The sequence below is a fragment of the Rhinoraja longicauda genome, chromosome 2 (genome assembly GCF_053455715.1).
Source record: "Rhinoraja longicauda isolate Sanriku21f chromosome 2, sRhiLon1.1, whole genome shotgun sequence".
Taxonomy (NCBI): Eukaryota; Metazoa; Chordata; class Chondrichthyes; order Rajiformes; family Arhynchobatidae; genus Rhinoraja; species Rhinoraja longicauda.
In genome coordinates, this window is record NC_135954.1 from 28328215 (window position 1) to 28340689 (window position 12475).

The 12475-nt window shown below is 39.4% G+C and overlaps 1 protein-coding gene across 10 annotated transcripts in view; it reads left to right on the top strand.

Annotated features, from left to right (window-relative positions):
- The window catches only part of arhgap21a (Rho GTPase activating protein 21a), a 139198-nt gene that overhangs the window by 48384 nt on the left and 78339 nt on the right, over positions 1–12475 (top strand). For all 10 annotated transcript variants that reach the window (XR_013548528.1, XR_013548532.1, XR_013548538.1 and 7 more), the window contains exon 5: positions 11266–11358. Coding sequence is in view for 7 of the 10 variants with exons in the window: in XM_078416180.1 (XP_078272306.1) it covers positions 11266–11358 (93 nt within the window). In the remaining 3 variants the exon portion in view is untranslated. The remainder of the gene's footprint in view (positions 1–11265; positions 11359–12475) is intronic.

The window sequence follows — 12475 nt, forward strand, 5'->3', positions numbered from 1 at the left end:
TCATGGGCCTCCTCCAGTGCCATAGTGAGGCCCACCGGAAATTGGAAGAACAGCACCTCATATTTCGCCTGGGCAGTTTGCAGCCCGGTGGTATGAACGTCGACTTCTCCAACTTTAGATAGCTCCTCTGTCCCTCCCTTCCCCTCCTCCTTCCCAGATCTCCCTCTATCTTCCTGTCTCCACCTATATCCTTCCTTTATCCCGCCCCCCTGACATCAGTCTGAAGAAGGGTCTCGACCCGAAACGTCACCCATTCCTTCTCTCCCGAGATGCTGCCTGACCTGCTGAGTTACTCCAGCATTTTGTGAATAAATCGATTTGTACCAGCATCTGCAGTTATTTTCTTATATGTATAAGATCACAAGGTGAATGCACAGAAGTTTTTTTTTACACAGAATAGGGGAATCAAGAACATGAAGGAATACTGAGATGCTCTTCTTTGAAATTGTGCAAAATGTGTATTTATTTCTTGCACCCCAGTGTTGTCAGAAATGGCAAAGTGGCAGTAAAGCATGGTGGATATCTGTTTTTTTGTCTGCTATAAACTCAGTACTTCATTAGGGAAGAAATGTATGCGATAAAAACAATGTGGTTTAAGTTTGCCAATAATTAAAGCTGTCATATCATACTGTAACATGAGATTAAATTTACGGCCAAAATAACACTTTAATTTTAAATGAAAATGATTTGTGGTAATGTGATATCTATGAATTTTTGCAACTGTCAAACAGAACACAAAATAAACTGGCATTTATATTGCATCTGGAAAAAATGATTCTAAAATAGCTATCTCGACCAGAAAATAAATTGTAAATATTGAAGCATTTATTTTATTTGTAATGTAGTTTTGTTTATTGTCATGTGTATCGAGGTACAGTGAAAAGTTTTTTTGTTATGTGCTATCCAGTCAGCGGAAGGACTATACATGATTACAATCAAGCTGTCCACAGTGTACAGATACATTATATAGGGAATATGAATTGAAATTGAATATTCTCATGGAAAGTCTGTTATTTTAAATAATGGACTCAACCTATTATCAGCACATAACCTGCCATTTTATCATTATAGCAACCATACTAACTGAAAAGAACCTAAAGAAAATTACACTAAATGTTATGTAAAAATTATGTTCACACTGATGTCCTTTCTTTTGCTTTAGAACTCTTTATAAAGGCCATTTGAAAGCAGTCTTCTAAAAAGAAGCAGTTCTTCTAAAATATTTTTATGAATACAAAGTACAGTATTTATCATGATAATGGTATGCAAATATGTAACCTCCAGGAGATTTGACATATATTTTCAGATCACTTCTAGTCAGAAGGTTTTAGGCATAAATTTAATTGCTGGGTAGTGAGTTCGTTTTGTCGCAGTTCTATTGTTAGATTTCAATTAACTTTCATACATGAAACAATTTAAGTTTGGATGAGGTTTCCTTTTCCTTACCAATTCCCCCCGTTGGAAGTGGACAAACATTGATGGCTGTATCCAGTTGACCGAGTGAATGCTCATCAACCTGTTATAAATAAGATTAATCTTGTGTTATTTGGGCAAGTAACTAACCTGTAGGAGCCATTTGGGTTTATGCTAGCTGTTTTAGCATATTGTATTATTTTGTATTTGGTTGTATTATTTTTGGACACTTGGGGGTTGTCGGGAGATGAATACATATATGGGCATAATGGATTGGGAGAAGCCAGAACTAGGTACTATATCTGGAAATGCTGAGATGGGAGGGGCAGACACAAGGAGCATGGCGAGATATAGTTCTTACCAGACCTGCGACGAGAGAAAAGTTTGGAAAGATACAGATCAGTTTGTATTACTACTTCAATAAACGACTAATTAAACTGAAACGTTTTGAAGATCTCTCTGTTTGGTTTGCGTTAAGATCAATCACTCCACTCCCTGTGAAGTAAGACAATCAGAAAGGACTTCATTGGAAAAGGACTGAAATTGCCAATACATAACCTGATACAAAAACAGAATACTGTAAACACGGAGCTGGTCAGGTAGAGTTTGAGGAAAAAAACCTGAAATAGTGTTTCAGGTCAAAGACCCATTGTAAGTTACAGAGTTGTAGAGTGATACAGTGTGGAAACAGGCCCTTTGGACCACTAGCCCACACCGGCCCACGTGTCCCAGCTACACAAGTTCCATCTACCGCGTTTGGTCTATATCCCTCCAAGCCTCCAATCCATGTACCTGTCTAAATTTTTCTTAAATGTTGTGATAGTCCCTGCCTCAACTACCTCATCTGCCAGCTTGTTCCATACACTCACCACCCTTTGTGTGAAAAGGTTACCCCTCAGATTCCTATTCAATCTTTTCCACTTCAAAAGTTACCCTTTAAAATCACTTTATCACTTTAAAAGATACCCTTTTTGCATTTCCAGTGTTTTCTCTTTTTGTTTGATTTTCTTCTGCATGTCCTAAAGAAAGTGCAGATTAAAAAAAATTGCAGTGCCAGCATTGACAAAAGCTGGAAGATCAGGACTGTACCCTAGCTTATGTGAGGACTGTACAATAGTTGAACAGCAAGGAAGAAGCTGTTTCTGAACTTTGTGGTTGCTCTTTTAAGTACCTCTTGGCAAATTGTAACCTGGCCACCCTATTTTTGCAGCTCCAGTGCATTCAGAAAGTATTCAGACCCCTTCACTTTTCCACATTTTGCTACGTTGCAGTCTTATTTTAAAATGCATTAAGTTCATTTTTTAATCAACAATCTACACACAATTCCCATAATAAAAAAGCGAAAACAGGTGTTTAGAAATTTTTGCAAAGTGATTAAAAAGAAACAACTGAAATATATCATTTACATACGTATTCAGACCCTTTGCTATGACACTCAAAATTGAGCTTATGTTCATTCTCTTTCCATCAATTATCCTTGAGATGTTTCTACAACTTGATTGGAGTCCACCAGTGGTAAATTAAATTGATTGGACATGATTTGGAAAGGCATACACCTATCTATATAAGTTCCCACAGTTGACAGTGCATGTCAGAGCAAAAACCAAGCCATGAAGACTAAGGAATTGTCCGTAGACCTCCGAGACAGGATTGTGTGAAGACACAGATCTGGGGAAGGGTATAAAACAATTTCTGTAGCATTGCAGGTTCCGAAGAGCACAGTGGCCTCAATCATTCTTAAATGGACGAACTTTGGAACCACCAGGACTCTTCGTAGAGCTGGCCGCCTGGCCAAACTGAGCAATCGGGGGAGAAGGGCCGTGGTCAGGGAAGTGACCAAGAACCCGAAGGTCACTCTGACAGAGCTCCAGAATTCCTCTGTGAAGATGGGAGAACCTTCCAGAAGGACAACTATATCTGCAGCTCTCCACCAATCAGGCCTTTATGGTAGAGTGGCCAGGCGGAAGCCACTCCTCAGTAAATGGCATTGCAGCCCGCTTGGAGTTTGCCAAAAGGCACCTAAAGGACTCTCAGACCATGAGAAACAAGATTCTCTGGTCTGATGAAACCAAGATTGAACTTTTTGGCCTGAATGCCAAGTGGCACCGCTCATCACCTGGCCAATACCTTACCTAAAGTGAAGCATGGTGGTGGCTGCATCATGCTGTGGGGACGTTTTTCAGCAGCAGGAACGTTCGAGGGAAAGATGAACGGAACAAAGTACTGAGAGATCCTTGATGAAAACCTGCTCCAGAGCATTCTTGACCTCTGACTGGGGCGGAGGTTCACCTTCCAACAGGTCAACGACCCTAAGCACACAGCCAAGACAACGCAGGAATGGCTTTGTGACAAGTCTGTGAATGTCCTTGAGTGGCCCAGCCAGAGCTCGGACTTGAACCTGATCAAACATCTCTGGAGGGACCTGAAAATAGCTATGCATCGACGCTCCCCATCCAACCTGACAGAGCTTGAGAGGATCTGCAGAGAAGAATGGGAGAAATTACCCAAATACAGGTGTGCCAAGCTTGTAGCGTCATACCCAAGAAGACTTGAGGCTGTAATCGCTGCCAAAGGTGCTTCAATAAACTAATGAGTAAAGGGTCTGAATACTTATGTAAATGGGATATTTCAGTTATTTCTTTTTAATTACTTTGCAAAAATTTCTAAACACCGGTTTTCGCTTTTTTATTATGGGGTATTATGTGTAGATTGATGATTTAAAAAAATGAATTTAATGCATTTTAAAATAAGGCTGTAACATAGCAAAATGTGGAAAAAGTGAAAGGGACTGAATACTTTCTGAATGCACTGTAACCAGTGGTTTGCATCTTGCAGTGTAGCCTCTGTATTTCTGTTCATGAAGTCTTCTGCGGACAGTGGTCATTGACCAATCCACACCTGACTCCCGAAGGGTGTTTCTGATCTGTCGGACTGGTGTTTGGGTATTTTTCTTTATTATAGAGAATAATTCTGTCATCAGCTGTGGATGTCTTCCTTGGCCTGCCAGTCCCTTTGCGATTAGTAAGCTCACCAGTGCTCTCTTTCTTCTTAATGATGTTCCAAGCAGTTTATTTTGGTAAGCCTAAGGTTTGGCTGATGTCTTCACAGTTTTATTCTTGTTCCTCAGTCTCATAATGGCTTCTTCGACTCATTGGCACAACTTTGGTTCTCATGTTGATAAACAGCAATAAAAGTTTCCAAAGATAATGGGAAGACTGGAGGAAAGATTAGGTGCTGAGCTCTCTTATACCTGCATTAAGGAGGCATTTAAATACACTGAGCGATTACAAACGCATGTGAAGCCGTGTGTCCCAAACATTATGGTGCCCTGAAATGGGGGGGGACTATGATTAAACACAGCTGTAATTTCTACATGGTGAAACCAAAATGTATAAAAATGGCCTTTAATAAAATCTGACAATGTGCACTTTAACCACATGTGATTTTTTTTTTCTATTACAAATCTCAAATTTTAGAGTACAGAGGCAAATAAATAAATGATGGGTCTTTGACCCAAACATTAAGGAGGGCACTGTAGGTCCCTTTGAGAGCATATGACTGTCAAGCAAGAAAAGGAGATCAAAACTTAACTGAGCTGGACAAGGATCTCTGCCCTATCTCTGGCAGGAAGTGTAAACTGTCAATGGACCTCATCAGTCTCCTCGGCTTAGGCAACTGAACTCGAAGCAAGCCATCCTCAACTGCCAGTGACTGCCTATGAATAGTTTTAAAGATGCAAATCTCTGTTGCAGCAGGATTTGTTTCCAGATTCTTCAGTAGTTTCTTGTGTAAAATGCTCATAGAATATGAGGTTTGGATAATCCAATTATGGCAGTGATACGCTTATTTTAGATTTAATTCGAAGCAAACACCTTTTGGAATTAGTAGCAAAAATTCCAATTGCTTTCATTGAGCGATATTTTACATTATTTTAATCCCAATAAACACTGAGGGAAGGAAATAGTTTAAGTGACTGACAGAAAATAATGATCACAGTTATTCCATACATGATTTTGGACAAGTATGTAATAAGGTTATGGTGAGCATGCTAAAACTAAAATTCTGAATAATGGCTTTTTTAAAAAAAAGCTAGGCAAAATATATATGTTGAAAAGTGATTATGTACTTCCATTTAAATCAGATTCTGTGATTACATTTTGAAAAGCTGTAATTATCAAGATGGACATTTAGTGGATGCTTACAGGAATGAAATATGTTGTTGATGTGGGGTATAACAATAATGTTATGATGTGACCAATTAACGATGAATAATAAATTATTTCTTTTGAATGATGATCAGGGTTGTAATTTCATTACTGAGGAGTTACTGTAAACATAGAAACATAGAAAATAGGTGCAGGAGTAGGCCATTCGGCCCTTCGAGCCTGCACCGCCATTCAATATGATCATGGCTGATCATCCAGCTCAGTAACCTGTACCTGCCTTCTCTCCATACCCCCTGATCCCTTTAGCCACAAGGGCCACATCTAACTCCCTCTTAAATATAGCCAATGAACTGGCCTCAACTACCTTCTGTGGCAAAGAATTCCACAGACTCACCACTCTCTGTGTGAAGAAATGTTTTCTCATCTCGGTCCTAAAAGACTTCCCCCTTATCCTTAAGCTGTGACCCCTGGTTCTGGACTCCCCCAACATCGGGAACAATCTTCCCGCATCTAGCCTCTCCAACCCCTTAAGAATTTTATATGTTTCTATAAGATCCCCCCTCAGTCTTCTAAATTCCAGCGAGCACAAGCCTAGTCTATCCAGTCTTTCTTCATATGAAAGTCCCACCATCCCAGGGATCAATCTGGTGAACCTTCTCTGTACTCCCTCTAAGGCAAGAACGTCTTTCCTCAGATTAGGAGACCAAAACTGCACACAATACTCCAGGTGCGGTCTCACCAATGCCCTGTACAACTGCAGTAGAACCTCCCTGCTCCTAAACTCAAATCCTCTTGCTATGAATGCCAACATACCATTCGCTTTCTTCACTGCCTGCTGCACCTGCACGCTTGCTTTCAATGACTGGTGCACCATGACACCCAGGTCACGTTGCATACTCTGCTTTCCTGTTCTTGCCGCCAAAGTGGATAACCTCACTGTAGTTCAAGAACATAAAAATTAATTTGGACAATTTTGTGCAAACCTTTGGTAGAAAGCTTTGCTGTAGGTTTTTGTGTTATGGGCCCAATATGTTTCTTTGTTAATTGTAGCCAATCCAGCCAGCCACTTTAATTATTTATTGGATATTGTACTTACTCCGAGGATATGATGATAGAGTTATGTAGTGTGGAACTGGAGTCACCCATTGGCAGGATTGGGTTAGGCACCGAGTTCCTTTCCAGGACGCATTTTATTGTGCCACGTAATTTTTTTCCCAACAATCCAGTTGCGTTCATGGCTAGGTACTGCTTCCAAACCAAAAACAGCCAGATAATTTTGCAGTTCAATGTCATGACTTCTCATTTGTACTTAAAACGCATTGTCATACTGAAGAGAAAAACACATTGTTGCTGTAAGTTACAACAAATAGCACAAAGTAAACAAATTGTGGTATGGCATGTAAGGAGCTAGTTAATTAAATATGCTGATGCAACAAGAGTTGGTGGAGCCCCTCCCTTCCACCCGGTTCTTCAAGGATTTTTTTAAGCAACTAAACCATCTTAGCAGCTGGAAATCTGAAGTAAACACAGAAAATGCATGAGTCCCTCTCCCTTCCCAGATTTAATCACTGTTATGAACATCCTTTTCTTGTTTGAATTTTAATTTTTAATGGCATTTCCTGAAATTGAGTTTTTATCAACACTGGACTATTATCTGAAAATAAGTTGTCTCAAAAAAGAAATTTTGGGAAGGATATGTTATTCATACATTGTATCCAGGGGAGCAGTTCTCATCGTATAATCTCCAACATCTCGACTAGATTGAATCATTTCAAAAAAGTTACAAAACCTATCAAGCCCATTTAATTTGACCTCCATACTCGTGGATATCAAACAGAACCTTTGCATGAGTAGTTGGGGGCATAATTCATCATTCTCTTCCACCTACCCCTCCTCCTTAAAGGCATTCATCAAAACTTTATCTGCAGAAGAATTTTAATCATCTATTAAGGAAGGAAATTAATTACCAAGCAAAATCTGCTCCTCCTGCCCCTCCATGCCATTTCCCAACTACCTCCTGACCTTGTTTGTAAGATCTTATTTATAACAACGTCTTTGCTTTGAGAAAGCTCTTTATTCCTCATTGGTGGCAGCCTGTAGTGTCCCACAAAAGAAAAATAAGTCATCAATTGCTACCTTTCATAAAGTCAGTATTCTCAAATAAAGATAGAAATAACTGGAAACATGCAGCAAGCCAGGCAACATCTGTGGAAAGAGGAAAAACGACTCAACATTTTAGCTTTTTCTGCTTAGAAGTCATCTTTGTGTGATATTGACTCAGTTCTCTCTTCATTACTCTGATTTGCTGGTCATATCCTACCACCCTGCATTTCACACCATTTAATGTTTTTGTTCATATTTTAACTCCCTAACTGCCCATCAACTGGATGACCCCTTACAGCTGCTCATAATGGCGGCACTGGCCACAACCTATCCCACCTCCTCTGCAGCTTCAAACAACATGGTTTTCTTGCTGTCCATTCTGTCAGAGGGCAGAATTGCCTCTGTTTCTCTTTTCCCATGTGCTGAGTGTTTGAGCGTTCTCAGTTTTTATTTCAGATAGCCAGCGACTATATTTTTTGTAATCATCTTAATTTAATCATCTTAAATTTTCTCAGTCATAGTAACTAAGTGAGAGATTCTTGCCAAAGGGTTTCCACTTGATTTTACAGATAATTGAAGTATATGCATTCTGTGCCTTTGTTGTATTCTTTATGGACCCATGTCTCAGTCTTTATTTACTTTCGTAGGCTTGAATATTGATTGGAAAGAGTGGGGTCAGTTTTTTTAAACTATTACCATGAGTTAGCAAACTGGTGTTGAGCACATTTCTACTTTTAATTTCCTGAATACCCATAGAAACAGTACAGCACAGGAATAAGCCCTTTGGCTCACCATATCTGTCCCAAACATGATGCCAAATTAAACTCATCCCTCTGTCTGCATGTGATACAAATCCATTCCTTCCATACGTGCTATCTATAAGCCTAAATGCTTCCACACCGCCCTTGGCAGCTTATTCCAGGCACCAAAAAAGGTGCCCATCGCATCTCCTTAAAATTGGCCCCCTCTTGCCCTCTTGTAAGTTGGTGATGTGAGGAAGGAAGGAAGAAAATGTTGTCAAGTACGAAAAGCAAAGAACAAGAAGGGAAAGTAGCTCATCAATCAAAATAAAATTATGAAAGAGGAAATCAAGTAAAACAGCCGAAAAAGAAAATGATGTGGAAATTGGGTCTACAACATCACCCAGTGGCCAATACATGAATCTACAATGCAGATGACAAATCAGGTGTCTTGGATATTACTCGTTCCACTAAAACTTTGTTGTTAATTTAAATGACAAAGTAGCAGATACTTCTGAAGTTCAATTACACGTCTTCTTATTTGCACTTACAGTGCATTACCAAAACTGAGAAATAAAGCAAAATACATCTGTAAGTTACATGTGCAAACAAGTTCTCTTAAAAAGAGAAATCATGGGAAGAAAATTTTAATTGTACATTGTGTTTCAATTTTTCTCCAAAACATTGAATTTATATGACTGGTAGGTTTAAGTTTGTTATTGTCACTTGTACTGAGGTACAGTGAAAATCTTTGTTCTGCATGTTATCCAAACAAATCAGGTTTACTATACATAAATACAATCAAATCAAACTTGAGTATAATAAATAGAGCAAAGAGAAAGATACAGAGTGCAGAATATCGTTCTCAGCATTGTATCGCGTCACTTCCATAGACAAAGTTCAATGTCGGCAATGATGGCCCCTTGGGACAAATTTAATTCCAGATGTTACTGTCACAACTGTCCTGCAGAGTGGCCAACTAATGCCTAGGCTTTAAGTGGCAGAACCAGAAAAGCACCCCACACTCCACCCCAAGATGCTGATAGCTTGTGTTGTCCAAAGCCTTCTCAACTATAGATGTATCTATATGTCGCAGATAATAAACACTTTAAAACACAAAGTATATTTGTTAAAATGTTCAAATTTAAATATTTTTCAAATCCTATTTAAATCACGGAGGTTGGATATTTAAGGTGGCGGGATTGTTAGTAGGGAGGAAGAAGTAATGAGGTTTCAAAGAGGTATAAACAAGCAGAGTGAATGGGCAAGATGGTATTTAATTTGTAAAAATGCGAGGGTCATTTTGGTGTACGAAACAAGCGTGATATTCTTAAATGATAAGTTAGAATCATAGAGTCATACAGCCCAGAAAGACGTCCTTTGGCCCAACCTGCCTATGCTGAACAAGATGCCCCAATACACTGGTCCACCTGGTCGTGTTTGACCCATATCTCTTTAAATCTTTCCCATCCATGTACTTGTCCAGTATCGTTTAAATGTTGTTGATGTTCACAGGAATCTAGGTATGCTTATAAAGTCAAGTTGCTGATAGTCGATATCTAAGTGCAGCAACAGGGTAAATAATTAAATAGTAAGTTGCCCTTTATTATGAGAACATTTTAATTTGAAGTAAGGAAGTCATATTCCACGTGTATGGGTCTGTGGTGAGGCTGCATCTAGATTTTTGTGTACAGTTTTGGTTTCTTGTCCTTTCTTACCTAAGAAATTATGTACTTGCCAAAGTGGGAATTCACTGAAGATTCACTAGACTATAAGAAGAGATTGTTTAGACTAGGCCTGTATTCTCCAAAGTTTAGAAGAATGAGAGGGGATTATACTGAAATTTACAAAAAATTCTTGCAAGCCTTGACAGGCTGGAGGCTGGGAGGATGTTTTGCTTGGCTGAGGAGTCCAGGATAGTTTGGGAATAAGGAGAAGACTGACTACTATTGAGAAGCAATTACTTCTTTGAGGGTGGTGAATCTTTGGAATTCTTTATTCCAGAAGCCTATGGATTTTTGGTCATTAAGTTCATTCAAAACAGGAATTGATAAATTTCTGGAAATTAATAGTATTATAGTGCTGGAAAATGCATTGAAGTAGAAAAATAGTCATGTTCTTCATGACCAGTAGAAAAGGCATAGTTCTTGGATGCCTTTTGAATGAGTTTTGTAACCTCTTATTCGCATTTTGCCAACATTCACCATCACTTCTACAAATACACAAAGGGATCTAAAATGAAGTTAGTGTTTAAGAAGGAACTACAGATGCTGGTTTAAACTGAAGATAGACACAAAAAGCTGGAGAAACTCAGAGGGACAGGCAACATCTCTGGAGAGAAGGAATAGATGACGTTTCGGGTCGAGACCCTTCTTCAGACTGGTTAGGGATACGGGAAACGAGATATATAGACGGTGATGTGGAGAGATAAAGAATGAGAAATGCACAAAAGTTACGATGATAAAGGAAACAGGCCATTGTTAGCTGTTTGTAGGGTGAAAATGAGGAGCTAGTGCAACTTGGGTGGGGAGGGATAGAGAGAGAGGGAATGCCAGGGCTACCTGAAGTGAGATAAATCAATATTCATATCACTGGGCTGTAAGCTGCCCAAGGAAAATATGAGATGCTGTACCTCCGATTTGCGTTTAGCCTCACTCTGGCAATGGAGGAGACCGAGGCCAGAAAGGTCTGTGTAGGAATTAAGTCGTCTTAAGTACAAGATTGCAAGAATAATAGATTTATACTGAGGCAGTACACAAGGGTCACCACGTTTCTGGTGCCTGAATTATGTGAGAAACATTTCCCATTTTAAATTAATTCACAAGTTTACTTTCATTTTGCAGCACAAACCAGAGGCAAATTGGAACCAATGGACACTATTTTTGTAAAGCAGGTCAAGGAAGGTGGACCAGCACATGGAGCTGGGTTATGTACAGGTAACAATTTGGGTTTTTGTCCTATATTATTTTGAGTTCTAAGTTATGTCAGTGTTTTAAATGATGTATATTTGATACATTGAGTCGGGTGAGTATTGATGCTAAATTTGCCTTTTACAGAAGTTTTAATATTTAATATTCTATTAAAAATTTCTCTACAGAAGTATAAACCATATAATGGTGGCTTAATTAAATACCCTTAAACCACATTTGTGACATTTGAAAAAATGCAGATGAAAAAATGATCTATATAAAAGACTCTAATCATCCACGTATGGTAATTGAAATCTCTTGCCCTTGCTCGTATTTACACAGAACAGAATAATACATGGACAAGCCCTTCAACCCAAGAGGTCCGTGCCGAGCATGATCTCATACTTGATTGGATTAAACTCCCTTTGCCATTTCTCTGCCCATGTTTCCAACTGATTTTCTGATCTTCCAAAACACTGATTTTCCCAAATAAATGCAGCAAACCCTTGTTTGAACAGACCCTTTTATAACCCTTCGTGGGTTATAGCCGACGGGCCTGCCAACGCCATCCCGACTCATGTCGCCACCCCAGCCCCGCCTTCTCATGCTAACCCCAGCTCGCAATGTACACCAGCGAGCCCTTCTTCATCCAAAGCGTGGCTATTGTTATGGTTCACGATGTAACCCCTGGGGACTGTGCTTTCTTCAGGCCGCTGCCACCGGCGGGACGCATTTGGTCACCATGGGGCTTCCTCCACTCTCACCGGTTTCTGCTTATTCCTGTCAGCCTGTCGCTCTGCTCGCTCGGCCTCTTCTTCCCCCCTCTGCCACCAAAGCCTTTAAAGGTCCTGCTATTAACTGACTACTTTCCTTTGGCCTTCCAAAATGCCCGGATATAGATAAATTTGTTGATATATTTGCTTTGCTATTTGAATAGCCAATTTTACCCCATATAAATAGTTTGTGTTATACTCAGTAATGTGGAAATTAAGGTCAAATAAGAAATATAACGAAAAGAACAAGCAGGTTTGTACTAAACAAGGTAGTGAAGCAAAGTTCTGTTATTTTAAGATAATTTGAATACTTTTCAGATCTGACAAAGGGTTGTGATTGAATAGGTTCTGTTATTTCCTGTAATCAGTTT